General features: G+C 43.1%; 1 protein-coding gene across 1 annotated transcript in view; it reads right to left on the minus strand.

The window, feature by feature from the left end:
* The window catches only part of LOC140464631 (cytoplasmic phosphatidylinositol transfer protein 1-like), a 200,133-nt gene extending 182,395 nt beyond the window's left edge, over positions 1–17,738 (minus strand). Inside the window, exons 1-2 of the mRNA XM_072559958.1 lie at positions 17,088–17,738; positions 14,720–15,006 (exon numbers count right to left, since the gene is read on the minus strand). Of these exons, the coding sequence (XP_072416059.1) occupies positions 14,720–14,767 (48 nt within the window). The 5' untranslated portion in view covers positions 14,768–15,006; positions 17,088–17,738. The remainder of the gene's footprint in view (positions 1–14,719; positions 15,007–17,087) is intronic.
* Positions 17,739–17,979: the final 241 nt, after the last annotated feature.

Raw genomic sequence — 17,979 nt, forward strand, 5'->3', positions numbered from 1 at the left:
CTGGACAAGCAATTGTTTTCTATTAGCTGTAATTGAAACAGCATTGTCTTGTAATTAACATTTCACGACTGTAACCCTAGAAGAACTGTCTGTATCTGAAGCTCAGGGAGGAGAATCCTTGACTTAACTGTGCTAAGTGTACATTTTGTACCAGTCCAGTCAATTTCTCCTCCCCACTATCTTGGGAGAAATAAACCAGTGCTCGTCAATTTCACTAGACCCGTTTGTGGCCTTGATTTGTAATTGGACAATTCTCCGGCACCTAGTTTCACAGTAGACTTTCCACACAGCATCTGTCATTTATTTTTGTCTTTATAATGAAAAACCTGTCCATCCACGAACTTCTGCATATAGATAGGATTCTGAGCTGTGCAAGTGGATAATGTGGAATCCAAAATACCATTGAACATCATCAGAAAGTGGGTGCTGAATAAATCACTCTAAAAATTTCAGGAGTGCAGAAAAAGCAATGGAGCAAACAAAGGATGCCTGAAAAAGTGAGCTTTGGCAATCCAAATCTCCATGGGAGACCAGCAGAATGTGAAAGTAAAACATCCTTTGGCAGGGGTAAAGTCAAATTAAAATGAATGCTGGGGTTGCTATCAGCAACAATCCACTAACATATCACAGACCAAGTTTTGCTGGATGACAGAAGGAGATAAAGGGAGATAGGTCTGCTTATCTCCACAGTGCACAGCCACTCAAAGTCAGAGATGTACAGCACAGAAACAGACCCTTTGGCCCAATTCGTCCTAAATTAATCTCCATCCACTTGCCTGCATTTGGCTCATATCCCACTACACCCTTCCTATTCATATAACCATCCAGGTGCCTTTTAAATGTTGTAATTGTACTAGTCTCCACCACTTCCTCTGGCAGCTCATTCCACACATGCACCACCCTCTGTGTTAAAACGTTTCTCCTTTAGGTCCCTTTTTCCTCTCACCTTAAATCTATATCCTCTAGTTTTGCACTCCCCTACCCTGGGAAAAGGACACTGGCTATTCACCCTATTCACACTCCCCATGATTTTATAAACCTCTACAAAGTCAACCCTCAGCCTCTGACCCTCCATGGAAAATAGCCCCATCTGATCCAGCCTCTCTCAAAGGGTCAAACCCTTCCCCTTACTTCCACTCCTACCCTTACACTGTTACATACCTGCAGGCCTAGCCACTGGCTCTGCATCTGCAAACAAGTAGATATCACCCCTTGGAGATAGGGCAATTAACTGGCCACTTTAGGAACTCGGGGAGGGAAAGACTCCTGAAGCCAGCCCTGACCCTTCCCCCACCTAAAATTCCAGACATTTTGAAATTAGGTGGCTAGAAGACTCTTCAAAAGGATTTTTTAAGAAGTTTCTCCTTTCTTTCCCCCACACACATCCCCAACCCCACCACATTCAAAGCTGCCGAGGAGTGGGAGAGTGTAAACCTCAACCCTTGTTGGTCACTATCAGTGGCCTGACCAAAATCTGACAATGTAGAACATTCGGGTTTTTAAAAAATCTTTCTAAAAAAGGAAGTGCAGACTGACATTTATTGTTCATTCATAATTCCCCAGGGAGCAACTGGAGAGGAAATCACATTTGCTGTGGGTCTGGAGTCACATATAGGCTAGACCAGGCAAGGATGGCAGATTTTTTTCCCTAAAAAGGACATTACTGAACCAATTGGAGGTTTTAAACAACATAATTGGCACTGGCTACATGGTTACCAATTCACTGGCATTCGTTTGGAGTAAAACGCTCTTTTTCATAGAGCCATACAGCACAGAAACAGATCCTTTAGTCCAATCAATCCATGCCGAACATAATCCCAAACTAAACTAATCCCAGCTGCCTGCTCCTGACCCATATCCCTGTAAACCTTTTCTCTTCATGTACTTATCCAAATGTCTTTTAAATGTTGTAATTGAACTCACATCCACCACTTCCTCTGGAAGTTCATTCTACACTGTGTAAAAAATTGCCCCTCATGTCTTTTTTAAATCTTTCTCCTTTCATCTTAAAAATATGCCCCCCAGACTTGAAATTCCCCACCCCAGGGAAAAGATACTATCATTTACCTTACCTATACCCCTCATGGTTTTATAAACCTCTATAAAAGGTCACCTTCAGTGAAGAAAAGTACTTTAAAAGTCAAACTATCCACACCCAGCAACATCCTGGTAGATCTCTTCTGAACCCTCTCTAGCTTAACAATATCCTTTCTATATCTTATTGAATTCAAATTTCACCATCTACCCTAGTGGGATATGAAACATAGCTCCCAGAACATTGGTCTGGGACTCTGCATCACTAATTCAATGATATTACCACTACACCATCAGCTTCATCATTTGATTCAATTGGTGTTTGACCTCAAAATTAATCCTCCAGAGCCAGTCATCCCTATCGGCATTAACACTGAACAATCACATGTGTGCTGGGGAGGAAGATTCTCAGTTCTATTATTCTGCATGCAGAAAAGATTCTCACTGATTACAGTCCAGTTTTAAGATTCGATTTCACTCACCAGCAGAAATGGCTTCTGATCCCACCCTAACAGAACCCTTTCACAGTAAAAACAATGACTGCAGATGCTGAAAACCAAATACTGGATTAGTGGTGCTGGAAGAGCACAGCAGTTCAGGCAGCATCCAACGAGCAGCGAAATCGACGTTTCGGGCAAAAGCCCTTCATCAGGAATAAAGGCAGTGAGCCTGAAGCGTGGAGAGATAAGCTAGAGGGTGGGGGTGGGGAGAGAGTAGCATAGAGTACAATGGGTGAGTGGGGGAGGAGATGAAGGTGATAGGTTAAGGAGGAGAGGGTGGAGTGGATAGGTGGAAAAGAAGATAGGCGGGTCAGACAAGTCCGGGCAAGTCAAGGAGACAGTTACTGAGCTGGAAGTTTGAAACAAGGATGAGGAGGGGGAAGGGGAAATGAGGAAGTTGTTGAAGTCCACATTGAGGCCCTGGGGTTGAAGTGTTCCGAGGCGGAAGATGAGGCGTTCTTCCTCCAGGCGTCTGGTGGTGAGGGAGCGGTGGTGAAGGAGGCCCAGGACCTCCATGTCCTCGGCAGAGTGGGAGGGGGAGTTGAAATGTTGGGCCACGGGGCGGTTTGGTTGATAGGTGCGGGTGTCTCGGAGATGTTCCCTAAAGCGCTCTGCTAGGAGGCGCCCAGTCTCCCCAATGTAGAGGAGACCCTTTCACGTCCAACCCCAAGAGCTGCTGGTGTTGCAACAAGGGTTAAAACTTTCATCGGCTCAGATAAACCCTTCGTCTGAAGAGGCGTAAAATAAATGACATGCTGAGCTCGGTGCATTCAGGCAGTGGGGTACAGCGTAGCCAAGTCGGCATGACAGAGGGGAGCCCTTACAAAGAGAGATGTCACAGAAGTGTTGACCCAAGTGAACAAGATTTCAAAGTGACTCAGTTGGTTCTGCTGCTGCTGCCACTTTCAAAAGCAATTTCACACTGAAAAAGACAATGATAACTATCTCTCAGCACTGAAACTCTTAGTATTTAAACCTCTGGGTTCCTCATTGCTAAAACTTCCTCATTCATTAACTGGGAGGGAATGCAAACAGATCATCCCCCTACACAGATATTCTATCATTGGCGTCACGTTGTGTTCAGTACCATCTCCAGTACATTTGAGAACACAAATCCCTTTGGAAGTGCAGGTTCGGGATAGGCGACCAGACTTTAAAACTCAGGCTCCCGCAGAGCCGAAACCGAATGTAAAATGTGACCAATAGTCAACGTTGCTAAATGCGTATCAAAACATGGGCAGCTCCCACTCGCCATTTCCAGCATTCCACTATTCTCAAACCTTGCATTCAGTGCTTGTACAAATAGGTGTGCCAGCCATGGGTGTCATACACACCTTGGGTGTCAAAGGGTCACATGTTCAAGCCACCCTAACCCCATTCTATGCCAGAAGAAAATGAGTTCAGTTTTGTTAGGGTGTCAAAGGTGAAAGTGTGGCCTGTTAGAGGGATATAATATTATGAGGTGCGTGGATAGTTGGAGTCTTTTGCTCAGAGTGGAAATGTCAAATACTACAGGGGCATAGATTTAAAGCAAGAGAAGCAAAGTTTAAAAGAGATGTGGGAGGTAACCTTTTTTTAAACACAATAGGTATCTGGAACATGCTAGGTAAAAACAATGACTGCAGATGCTGAAAACCAAATACTGGATTAGTGGTGCTGGAAGAGCACAGCAGTTCAGGCAGCATCCAATTAGTGGTGCTGGAAGATTTCGCTGCTCGTTGGATGCTGCCTGAACTGCTGTGCTCTTCCAGCACCACTAATCCAGTATCTGGAACATGCTGCCTGGAACAGTTGTAGAAGCAGATACAATAGCAATGTTTAAAAGGCATGCCTGGATAGGCAGGGTGGCTCAGTGCTTAGCACAGCTGCCTCAAGGTAGTGGGGACCTGGGAACGATTCCTACCTCAGGTGATTACCTGTGTGGAGTTTGCATGTCCCCTCTGGTTAACTTCTGGGTGCTCTGGTTTCCTCCCAGTCTAAAAATCAGTGGACTGGTTTTGGGAAATGCAGAGCTACAGGGATGGGGTTGGTCTGGGTGGGATGCTCTTGGGAGGATCAGTCTGGACTCGATGGGCTGAACAGCCTGCTTTCACACCGTAGGGATTCTATGATTCTAGACAGACAGATTAACAGCCAGGGAATAGAGGGAAACAGACCAAATCCAGGCAGATGGGATTAGTTTAAAACGGCATCATGGTTGGCACAGACCATGATGGGCTGAAGGTCCTGTTCTATATTTTATGTTCTCCTAAAATACTTCCTAACCAGTGAAGAGGCCAAATGCTCATCCCATTGACCCAGCCTGGATACATACTGAAGTAAAAGGACAATGTAATGACCCCCTGCCCCAACTCTTTACCTTTCCATCTCTGTTTATCAATGCAACAGGGAGCAGAATTAACATTCCCCCTTTCTCTTGTGTAGGTTCTTCGCAAAGATGAGGCTGAAATGAAGATCCTTTCCATATCGTGTCTTCACATTTGGTTTTATTAAAGTAGGACAAAGTGCTTTTTTTTGCAACAAAAAAGTTTCCAGGACAAAAGTATAGTGCAAGTGTTAAACAGGTGACAGGTTAATGCAAACAGTTTTAACCAAGGGTTGAGAGTTGATCGCTTCGGTTCAGAGTAAGCATCAGGGAGGAACTGAAAATATCAGTAATAAGCCAAGCTTACCATACTAGACAATAGTTCTGTACAGAGCTGAAAATGTGTTGCTGGAAAAGCGCAGCAGGTCAGGCAGCATCCAAGGAGCAGGAGAATCGACGTTTCGGGCATGAGCCCTTCTTCAGGAAACGTTGATTCTCTTGCTCCTCTGATGCTGCCTGACCTGCTGCGCTTTTCCAGTAACACATTTTCAGCTCTGATCTCCAGCATCTTCAGTCCTCACTTTCTCCTAATAGTTCTGTACACACAGTTAGGCATTTACAAAACCTCAGACATCCCCCACTACTTTGCCTGTTTATGACGTATGTAACTACAGGCACTATTTGCTAACAGATTGGCTTCCTCATGCTGCTCTTTTGCTGTGTAAACTGTTTTAAGTTTCCAGCGAACTAGAGGCCACTGGGTTTAGCCACTGAAGAAAAAGCTAATCAGTAGAACAGAAGCTGTTTTGCCGACATAAAGCAACAGGCCAGAGAGATAATTTGCCTCCACCCAGAGAAAGGCAGAATCTCACACTTGCAGACCGCAAGTCAATCTACCCTTCAGACCAAAAGAAAAAAAATTAACCAAGTGAATTCTGCTGAGGCAAGTTCAAATCTGCTATAACTCCACCGAAATGTACTTGCATCAACTGAAGCTGGTGGCAGCAAAAGAAAAAAAATCAATACTGCAATTTCATATCAATGCTATGGTGATTTTGACGAGTCTCCAGTGAGCTATCTTTTTCAAAAGCCATCGACCAGCTTTCATTCATTCTTCCATTCATTAATTCCTCTTGGGGGCCAGTGAGTGAGAGGCCAGTGCCTGCATTGGCCATAGGGTCTCCATGGTGGATTCTATCCAGTCCTGACAATATTTAGGAAGTCCAATGCGTCACGATGGCACATGAAGGAGATGGCGTCATGATTTGAACAGACCGTGAGGGTGCCCAGAACAAAAGACAAGAGGAACATGGTGGTATTACCATTATGCTTGTAATCTGGAGGTTTCTGGGTTTGAGTCCTGCCCATAGCAGATGATGGAATTAAGAAGCTAATGACGATCATGAAACAGTTGCCGATTGTCAGGGGAAATATCCACTTGTTATTTAGGAAGGAAACCACCGTCCTCATCTGGTTTGACCTTCACGTGACTCCTTCCTACAGCAATGTGGTTGACTCTGCTGGGTAATTTAAGATGGGTAATAAAAGATGGTCTGGGCAGCATTGCCCACATCCCATGAATGAATGAGAAACAGAATCACAACACAATTGTTAGTATAGAGAGCATGAGTGTTTCCTCAAATCACATAAACAGACAGAACCATTGCCCAAAAGAGAAAGACAAACAAAACGGCAATTGAAAGCAAAATACTGCACATGCTGGAAATCGGAAATGAAATCAGAGAATGCTGGAGAAACTCAGCAAGTCTGGCAACATCTGTAGAAAAAGAAGCTGAGTTAATGTTTTGAGTGCAGTACGATTCTTCTTTCAAACTGAAATTTTCTTTTTGCTCTTCACAGAAGGAGATGGCGTCATGATTTGAACAGACTGTGAGGGTGCCCAGAACAAAAGACAAGAGGAACATGGTAGTATATGCTCGACCATTAATCACCAGATTGACCCAAGACAAAGAAGGATTTGTAGCGGCAAATTACCAAGAATGGCATCACATAACTGTAGCACAAATTCCACAAGGTACCAGGAGTAGTTACCTGGGAACATTCCATACTCTGGCAAGAGACATTACTGCCACCACATCACAGCAGTTCTCTCCCCTTGCCTGCCTCATCGTTTCCATTCTTCGTGCACCAGTCCTCCCCTTGAAGAACAGGGAGCTTCCTCATGGTGTGCTAGGACATTATCACACTTTCAGACGCTGCAAAGCTTCAAGAGAAAGTCTCATGTTTAAGAGGTGAAGTAGGAATCCAAATGCCTGAGAAATACAAGAGGGCAGGAGATGGCGCACTGGCAGTAAACCAGTTGGTTTTTAGCCAGTGTGAAGCAACTTAGCACTGAATGCAACACACAAAACAAATCAAATCAGCCAAGCAGCAGAACTGAAACGCAGACAAGGCCAGATGAATAATTATGCTGTCATTCTCAGACATGCAGAAGATATTCAAGTTTAAGGCAAGAGGCCTTGTCTAATGGACTACTTTACTCAGCATTTTGCTTTTGTTATTAATGTAACATGACTGAGGAGTTGCCCAATGTCGCCGTATCAGAATGTGTTTTCACAATGACTGTTGTGGTATAATGGTTTGTGCAGAAACACTTTGTATCGTTGCTGTCATAGGCCACACAGAAGGAGGCCAATTCGCCCACCCTGCATGTGCCAAAGTCAATGTTTTCATTGCTGCTCCCCAGAGCTTGATGCTCCACATGGAGGCCCTCTCACCACAAATTCTCTCATCACCCATTTCTCCAAGTGCTCACCAAACTCTGGCCCCATTAACCCTTTGTCTCTCCCACACGCTAAGTCACCAATTTGTCAATACTTGTACACCTTTCTGGTCTGCCAGACTATTCCCTTTCAACTCTCCTAACTTCCACTTTGCTGTCTGTCCATCTTGTACATTCACATCTTAATTAGTTCGTGGTCTTATACTAGACTTCTAGAATACAGAGAGAGGCCATTCAGCTCATCAAGTCTACACCAACCCCCCAAAACAGCATCTTAATAACACACATCCACTCCATAACCCTGCATGGGTTTCTTTTTTACCATGGCCAATGCACTTAGCCTGTACATCCCTGGGCAATTTAGCGTGGCCAATTCACCTAACCTGCACATCTTTGGACTGTAGGAGGAAACCTGAGCACCCAGAGAAAACCCACACAGACAGAGGGAGAATGTAAAACCTTCACACAGTCAGTCACCCAAGGATAGAATTGAACCCAGGTCCCTGATGCTGTGAGGCAGCAGTGCTAACCACTGAGCCACTGTGCAACATTGCTGTAGATCCTTCCTCGTCCTGGTCACTCTGGTGCTATATAGCTCTGGCTCAGCTCTTAGCAATCTTACTTGAGTCACAGGGGATAAGAGGTTCACCTGCAGAAATGTTATCAAATCTATGGTCAGGCTTGCCAACACAATACTGAGGAAGAACTGCTTGTCAAATGCAATTTTAAGACAATAGCCGAACCAATGCTCAATGGTTTGAATTGAATTAGCTTTATTGTCTCATGTACTCACATGAGTAAAGTTTACAAGTTGCCACTTATGGTGCCATGTTAGGTATCAAGGTAGCCAGGTACAGATTCTGAAGTCCAAATTCTTAGGGGAAAAAAAAGACAGAAAAATAAAGAAATAAGAAGTCCAGCAATAAATTAGTAAAAAAAGAGAAATAAGAGTTCAAAATATCAGTCCTTCAGACCCAAACCACGCTGGGCCTCACCTTGAGGCTGGGAGTCAAATCCATGCTGAGGCTGGGACTCCACACTGGCTTTCACCTTAGACATTACCACCTGAGGACAGAAGGTCAAAAGAGAAAGAAAAAAAACGAAAAGAAAGAGAGGAGAAAACAAAAGAAATGGATGGAGCTAACGAGTTCAGGTTCTGGAGTCCTACTCTGCCGCCATCTTAGAATGATGGAAAAGGCACCATGTTGCCCTTCTGAAGAAAAGCAGGATTGTTCAGGACAATATTAATTCCGCAACATCAATAAAACAGGTTGTCTGATCATTGCTGTACCTGAAACCTTGCTATATGTAGATGGGTTGGCACATCTTTCCTTATTCATTTGTGGGATGTGGGCGTCACTGGTTGGGCCAGAATTTATTGCCTGTCCCAAGTTACCCTTGAGAAGGTGGGGGTGAGCTGCATTCTTGAACCGCTGCAGTCCACCTGCTGTGGGTTGACCCACAATGCCCGTAAGGGAGGGAATTCCAGGATTTTGACTTAGCCACAGTGAAGGAATGGCAATATATTTTCAAGTCAGGTTCTGCTTGATCGCACAGTCGGCGACAGCTTCCGTCACTTTACTGATGATCGAGAGTAGACTGACTGGGTGGTAACTGGCCAGGTTGGATTTGTCCTGCTTTCTATGTACAGGACATACTTGGGCAAATTTCCACATTGTTAAGTAGATACCAGTGTGGGAACTGTACTGGAACAGCTTGGCTCAGGGAGCAGCAAGTTCTGGAGCACAATTCTTCAGTACTATTGTTGAAATGTTGTCAGGGTCCGTAGCCTTTGCAGCATCCAGTGCCTCCAACCATTTCTTGGTATCATGAGAAGTGAATCAGATTGGCTGAAGACTGTTATCTATAATGCTGGGGACCACTGGAGGAAGCCGAGATAGCTGACATTCCCTCCATTATAACAGTGACAAGACCAGAAAATATTTGTTGTAAAGTGCTTTGAAATGTCATTGCAGAAAAGCAATATATTACTTAAAATGAAGGCGGATTGCAGAGTGCAGAGGTACAGAGAGATGTGGGTGTCTTTGTACATGAACCTTCAGAACAGACCCTTTTGAAGAAGGGTCACTGGACCTGAAATGAGAACTCGATTTTCTCTCCACAGATGTTGCCAGACCCACTGAGCTTTCACAGCAGTTTCTGACTTTATTCTGGTGGTAATGGGTTTGATATATCAGGCAAGGTTGAAGGATTGGGCCTATAATCATTTGGAGTAGGATGTAATCATTTTGAAACATGAAATATTCTGAGGGGATCTATTAGAGTAGGTGAGAAGATGATTTCTTTCATAAAACAGTCCAGAACTAAGAGTTATCATTAAAAAATGAGGGGTCCTTCACTTCAGACTGAGATTAGGAAGACATTTTTTTCCCCCTTTCTCGAAAAGTGGATATTCTTCGCGATTCTCCTCTCCAGTGATCAGAGAGGGCGGGGTAATTGAAAATACTGAAATTATAGAATCCCTACAGTGCAGGAGCACACCATTTGGAACACACCAACCTTCTAAAACAACATCCCACCCTCATAACCCTGCATTTCCCATGGCCAATCCACCTTAACCTGCACATCTTTGGACTGTAGGAGGAAACGAGAGCACCCACGGGAAACCCACAAAGACACAAGGGAGAATGTACAAACCCAACAGAGACAACCAACAATGGAATTGAACCCAAGTCCCTGGCAGAGCGAGGCAACAGTGCTAACCCCACAGCCACTGTGTCACCCTTAGCCCTAAGCTTCCCCAGAGTCTGCATGGATTTCCTCTGGATGCTCCGGCTTTCTCCCACAGTGCAAAGATGTGCAGGTTAGGTGGATTGGCCGCGCTGAATTGCTCATAGCATCCAGGGATGCCACCCTTAACACTGAGCCACCGTTTGAGCAGATGGGTGGAGGATGAGCAAGACAAATCTTTGATTGGCAAGGAAGCCATGGTTGGCAAGAAGGTGAAGCAAAGGCAACAAATCAAATCAGCCATGACTGCACTGAAACAGCAGGACAGGATAGAGAGACTGAATGGTCTACTCCTACTACTTTATGATGTTCTGATGTGTAAGACACAACATAAATGAAAATCTAAAATAAGGAAAAAACTCAGCAAGTCATTTGTGGAGAGAAACAAACATTTCGGGGTAATGACCCTCCATTGGGACAGGTGAAAAGGTGACTGATCTGAGACACTAATCCATATACATGCAACTTTTTCTTCCAATCATTTTCATGATGATATTATGTGCATAATTAAGGGAGAGAAAGGGAAAAAAATGCTATTAAGAGTTATAAAAAACCAGAGAACCATTTTAATAAAACAACTCAGCAGAGGTGTCAAATTTTAATTATGCACATTTTAAAAATTAGAATAATGCTTGCAACATGAAATAGAAGAGGGGTATATCATCCCATATAAGATTAAAATGTAACCAGTTATTCAAATCATATTGCATAACAAGTTCAGTGATTTACTGGATATTGTAAATAAATTGTCAACAGACTGATACAGCGATTATATAAATAGCTCTCTCAAAGTGATATTTTGTGATGTAAATTTAATTGTGCCATTGTAATTACATGGCTCAAGTCTCAATCTCACGCACAGGTCACATTCATTTTAATTCTATTCTTTTTTGATGAAAATTAGATTTCACAAATGTCACACGAATTGCATTCATGCTTTATGATTATTAACGTTCATCTTTTGCTGGACACATCACAGAATCAACCATCGCTAGGACAACTCTGAAACTCCCTTGCGGGATTCACTCACTTTCCAGTTCCTTCCAAAACTCAAGCAGGAAGTGAGTAGTAGCGTCCCCCAGATAGGAAACAACTGGAATTTTAAAAAGTTTCCATGGCGTGTGAGATGCGCTGGCTGGGCCAGTATTGATTGCTCACACTTAATGCCCCTTGAGTGGTGGTGGTGAGCTGTCTTCTTGAATTGCCACAGTCCGTGTGGTGTGGGGGGAGGGTGGGGGGGTGGAGATTTTTATGAAATAATGCTGAAGGAACAGGATAGTGTGAGATTTGAAGGTGATCTTGTTGGTATTGGTGTAACCCATACATTTACTGTCCTTGCCATTCTTAGATGGTAGAGGTTGGGAGATTTGCAAGGTGCAGTTGAAGGAGCCTTGGTGCATTGCTACAGCTCATCTTAGAAGATGGCACACACTGCAGCCAATGGTGGAGGGAGCAAAGGTTGAAGGTGATGGATGGAATACCAGTCAAGCAGACTGCTTTGACCTGGATAGTGTTGAGCTTCCTGAGTGTTGTAGGAGCTGCACCAATGCAAGTAAGTGGGTGGTGTTCCGTCACACTCCTGACTTATATCCTGTGGATGTGAAGGGAGTTACTTACTGCAAAATCCCAGTCCCTGGCCTGTCCTTAGATTCAGAGTATTTATATGGCAGCTCCCAGTCATTTTATGGTCAATGATAACTACCAGGATGCTATCCTACACAAGGCACCATTGGAGTCCCGATGGTTAGTACAGGAGACAGTTTATCAATGCACTAACCCCCCAGGGTGCTAGTGGGAATTTCTAGACTGCTTTATATTCTAATCCCAAGATGAAGATAAAAGTAACATGTAAATATATGAACAAAGTCAAGTTGGCTTGAGGCACTGTCAAACAAAATTCAACGTGAAGCTACATAAAGCAGCTTCAAATATGGTGAAGGAAATAGGTTTGAAGGAGATACATAAATGAGGGGTTTGAGATAGCAAAACTTTAAGCCAAAGCTTTAAGATTAGGCAGCAAAAGGCACAATGTGATGAAAAGTGGGAACTCTGAGAACGCCAGAGTTGGAGGAGCACTGAGATTGGGGAGATTTGTGAGGATGGAGGAGAGAAAGGGAGAGGGCAAGGGTTGTGGAGGGATTTGATATTGAGGTTGATTTAAAAGTAAGGCATCGAGGGACTGCGAACCACAGCAGGCTCTCTGGAAATGAATGCAGGCTTCAATTCACCCAGATCAAATCCATCAGCTCCACATTGGAAATTATAATACCTGGTGTATGGAGCAACCAGGCCAGAGATGCTGAAAATCAACTGCTGGAGGTCCCACAAAGGCCACCCCAAAAAGTTGTGAATGTTTTTATTATTTTGTGGAATTGGAGCGAACAAAGTCTCCATTGCTGCCCACAAGAAGCTTGCCTCCACATCCTCTGGATGGAGTCTGATAGGGTGCAAGGCCAGGGATACTTCAATCCTTAAGTCTCTCCATGCTGGCCTGCCATTGGTCATCCCCAGTTTGGATCATTAAGGATTGTATATAACAATGAAATAAACTTTGATGCTCATAATATTACAACTGTTGGCACATTGCAAAATGCTCTGTGCAGGCATTTTCAACACTCTGAAGACATTATGTCAGCTTTACCAGTAATACTTGGGATGATAGCTGGAGGGAGGTTTGGGCTGTAGGTTACATAAAAAGTAAATTCTCACACGTACAGAGGACTCTTTGCCAACTAGAATTGGATTTCAGAAAGGCCAGCTTGGACCCTTCACCTGGTGGGGTTAGCACTCGACAAAATGACATGCGTCTAGGTCCGAGTTAGAGAAATAGGTGAAACTGCCACCTATTCTCCCATTAAAACAACAATTCCAATACAATTTTATATAGTGCATGTGAGATAGCAAAATATCCCGAGGAACTTCAAAGGCACAGAGTCATTTTACAGCATGTAGCTCTGCTCTTTAACACAGTTGTGTCATCCCCTGATATATGCTGCACATCTAGTGAGGGGCCAAATTACCCTTGACACCGTCCGTGAATGTTCAAAGCTGCAATCCACAGGCAGGTCTGCAACCTTCGCTAAGGACCAACCAGGCAGCTTGACTCATTCTTATAAACCTGGATAAGGAGCTCCATCAATACTGGGCTCCTTTCTGCTCAGCTCTAGAGTACTCTCACCAAATCCTTAACAGGAAAACTGCCACAAGCTGGAAATTGCCACCACCCAAGTTGAATAGATCAACTTCCAGCCCACTCTCAGGGAAACTCAAATTCTCTTGACCTCTAAAGATTTATCACCGCGAGATGTGATCCTCCAGGGAACGGGTCTACTCTCCTGGAACAGAAGGAGGCCATTCAGTGCCTTGGCGCCATTCTACAAGATCATTTGTACCCTACCAAGCAGCTGCAGAAGGTACATAATTCTTATCAGCTTGCTATGGAGATTTTGAAACACGGTTAAGTTCAGCAACGAGTCAAAAGCAATCCTTACCAAGGCACACTGCCTGCCTTGCACTGCGTTACATTTACTTCACCAAATGCAGGATTAAGTCTATTTGCAGCCTAACTACAAGGTTCACTCATCCAACAAGTGCATGGGAACAAATGGCAACTGTCACTGGCACAAAACTGGACTTCACATCGCCTGATGTGTAGGTGGAAGAACATTAAACAAAAACTGACAACACTGCAAGTATAATTCTTGAAACTCATGCATACATTCTCACCATTACTTGCTTCTTCCTGACGTTAAACATTTCCTTTTAAAACTGGGAGGTTACAGGACAAAGTACAGATTTCTTGAAATGAGAAGCCCTCAGATGCTCAGTCATTTATTACGCTCTCTAGCTTTCAGTCACAGAACCAAAACTAAAACGTTTTAAAAATAAAGTGACACAAAAATTTTTTTAAAAGTGAAAATATTAGATAAAATTACATGCAATTTACAGGACAAAAATGGGTCATTATCCAACTTGTATTTACTCGTGACCATCTCATAGATGGACAGAGACAGATGGGCTGTTTTCTACGTTTTACTACCAATAACAGAATAGCACAAAATTATCTTTCCACACGCATGAAAATGCAACTAATTATAGTACTGCTGCTGTTGATAAGTAACTGCACTTGGTAGAGCAGTGTGCACTTTACACAATGTTCAGTAGTCACTTTCCCAAGGGTCACATTGTAACGAGGCACGTCATGTATTTTCAAACAACCCACTTCAAGAATTGAGCATTTTCAACTCCAAAGGAACTGGAGTGTTCTGAAGATTTTTACGTCCCAAATTCATGTTTTTAATTTGAACCACAGAGGAACTTTAAGGACTTGTTCTAGCGCTCTCAAAGAAATTGGTGACTAAACAATGAACAAAGGAAACCACTCACCTCTTCCACAGTGAGAGGCATGCAGATCCTGTACTCTTTCATCAACATAATGATGCTTCAGCTTGGATGAAGTACTAACGTATTGAAGGCACTTGGAGAGGATCACTTCTGAAACCACTGATGGTTAACTGAGGTCATACATTAGTCCTCTCACCAGCTGAAGGTACAAAAACAGTCCTGTCCACACCACGATCTGTTGGCCTGAAGTACTGCAGCAAAACACCACAATCACCAAATCTCGTGTGGCAAGGTCCGCAAATTCAGGATTCAAAGATCTACTTTATTTTCTGGGTGGGGAAAAAGGGAAAATGCAAACTTAATTTAAATAGGCAAGTGCTGAAATTAAGAAAAAATACCATTCCATTGTGTGTTAAAGATATTTAATGAAAAATTAATATAGTAATACTTAACTATAATGCTGTTACAGATATAAATATGCCTTGTTGGCAGAAAGGGTTAGATGGTGTGATTAAGACCAGCTCTCAGACTGGTACAATAGTGTCATTCATTACCACTGAACTCACTATCATTCTGTCTCACTTCACAAGACTAGCTACAGTGAAAATTAGCTCAAATTGTCTCAAGTAAGCTAAATTCAAGAAAGCCAGTTGGTGAAGGATAGTACTGGTGCTAATCTTTACAGAGGGCAACATTAATTTACGGTGTGGAGCATTACAAGCATACACCTCCAAACTCAACCAGCTTCCATGCCTGTCTCTCTCTCTGCTCAAATAAGACCTCAATTAGTTTCCTCAACCTGCATGTAATTACACACAATTACTATATTACTAAATGGATTGCAGAATTGCAATACTTCGGCAAATGTGACATATTAGTTATCAATAGCTCAAAAGAGAAAAAAAATCAATATTGATTTAAAAGCACATCAACAGTGATACTCCATTGAAAACTCAGCCTGTCCCTTGAGCATTCAGTATAGTCATTCCAGCTCAATGTTGTGTTCCCTGTGCACTAGAGCTATTTCAAAATGTCCAGGATATTTATTAAGGAAAAGCAGTAATAATGCTTACTAAATAACCTTTTGCAATAAATGATGTGCACCAGAATTTTATTGCTCTTGTCCGTAAATGTAGTTCACATTCATGGTCAGGCCCTCTGCAAAGGTTGAATAATTTGGGAATCACCCTGCTTTGGTGTAATTCTTGCACAATGCTGAGGATTTAAGTAGCTCCATACTTTCAGTATGCCGGTGTTCACAGTTATAAAGTGTGCTGCAAGGAGGTTATTAGTTAAGCACTGGATTTTGTACATGTTTGGGCTACTTGGTGTGGATTTTCATAAAATGTGTTGAAACAGGCCATTTGGCCCAACTAATGGATGTATGCTGGTACTTATACTCCACACAACACCTTCAACAACCCAATCAGTGTAGCCTCCTATCCCTTGCTCCCTCATTTGCATTTTCCTGTCACCTTAATCATTTCAAAAATCCCCATGTTGTACACAACATAAAACTTAATGAAAATATACTTAAAAGCCAATTGAGCAAGCTAATAACAAGCTGCTGAACACATTCCGATTCAACCTAACTGTCCTTAAGTTTTTCTTTATCACCAACTATACCCAAGTTTGTTTTCCCGATTAAAAATTCCTGTAGTTCTATGACTTGCAATAAAAAAAATCCAATCAGTGAAGAATGCAAAAGACAAGGCTGTCTATTTTCTCCAAAAGAACTGCTTTCTTTTCTAAACCGCTAATATTTACAGGAATCTGCAGCTCTGAGATGCACTAACCACGCAATTCCTTTTAAAAAAAAAGGCAAACTACCACTTTTCACTGAGAAAGGGAATTTCACCTCCTGCTATAGTGACCAACGCATATTCACCGTGCAGTGGATTCTGTCAACATTCAACCCAAGTAGCTTCCTTCCTGAACAGTCAATTTGCCAAAATACATTCCAAGCTGCAAACAAAATAACCCAACACTGTAGAGTTTTCGAAATGACTAAAACTCACCAAATTTATATAATCGATCATGTTTCACAACGTGCAGAGTTAACCCTTTGAAAAACAATTTCAATCTGATATCGCAGCAGCCCCATGCCAGAACACTGTGTAGAGTTAATACATATTTTTGTCCTGTACTTTAATTTAATCACCCCAACTAGCGCACTGGGCTGTTGTACATTAAACTCAGATAAACAACACTTTGCATCCCAAATTAGGGGCAGCTAGGTTATCTGTGCACACGTTACTCATAAAAAAAACCCGTCAGTTATGAAAACCCACACGAGCTGCAATCATGGTTTGTATCCTGACTCAAAAACACTATACTTTTGACTGCAAACACACACACACAAAGCAAGCAGTCTAAATACCGCACATGTTTCAAAGAAAGCAAGACTCACCCTCTTCCACTCAATTCACCAGACAGAGTCTCCCATTCGGATGAATCCTCCGCATTGGGAAAAAGTTCAACGTTGTTCTGCCGCTGGGTTTTCCTTCGATCTTGCCGCCAGCTTGTGGAAGGGGAGTTTCCCAATACTCAGTCCCGAGCCCAGCAGATTTGGGAAGACAATAAATAAATGGATAAATAAGGATGCCTTCAGTTGCTTCTTAAAGATGCATGTTCTGGTTTGCAGAAAACAGCACAAACTTTCCTGATTCTGCTGTCTGGCAGGGGCGATCAGTTTGCATTCTTTTTTTCCCTGAATTCTGAGCCGTTTGGAGGTTTCAGCGAAGCAGAGACTGACCAGCTTCCCCCCCTCCAGTTCAGGTCTACGCGCTGCTCCCGTATCTTTAACTCTTCCTCTGCCTTTTTTTTCCTATCTCTCTCTTCCCGACTAGTTCATCGACGGTGTGTTTCTTCACACTCGGTGTTGGTCGTGAAACGTCAGAGAACAGCCTGCTCAAAATAAAAGGAAAGAGAGACGGGGTGGAAAAAGAAACTAAAGAAAGAGTATTGCACTGGAAACGCTTCTTTCACATTGCAGGCGGCGCACCGCCTCCTGCAGGATAATCTCAGCAACTGCTGACACACACACACAGCAGGATGCTTGGGACAATCGACATCAGTCTGACCCCCCTGTGAGTGATCAGTTATTACCGTGTCCTCAACGTACTTGAGGGTTCCATTCTACAGTCTGCACGACAAGTTGCAAAAGCGACCAAAAGCGTGAAAAATCTACTGCCTTTCACTGGGAGCTTTGTACATCTGAAATATATCAGGGAGGTTAATGGGCGACGCCTCACTCACTTACTGCGTTGGCATTTTTAACGATCAAGTTGTTTTCAAGGACC

This window comes from Chiloscyllium punctatum, chromosome 40 (assembly GCF_047496795.1).
Source record: "Chiloscyllium punctatum isolate Juve2018m chromosome 40, sChiPun1.3, whole genome shotgun sequence".
NCBI classification, from domain to species: domain Eukaryota; kingdom Metazoa; phylum Chordata; class Chondrichthyes; order Orectolobiformes; family Hemiscylliidae; genus Chiloscyllium; species Chiloscyllium punctatum.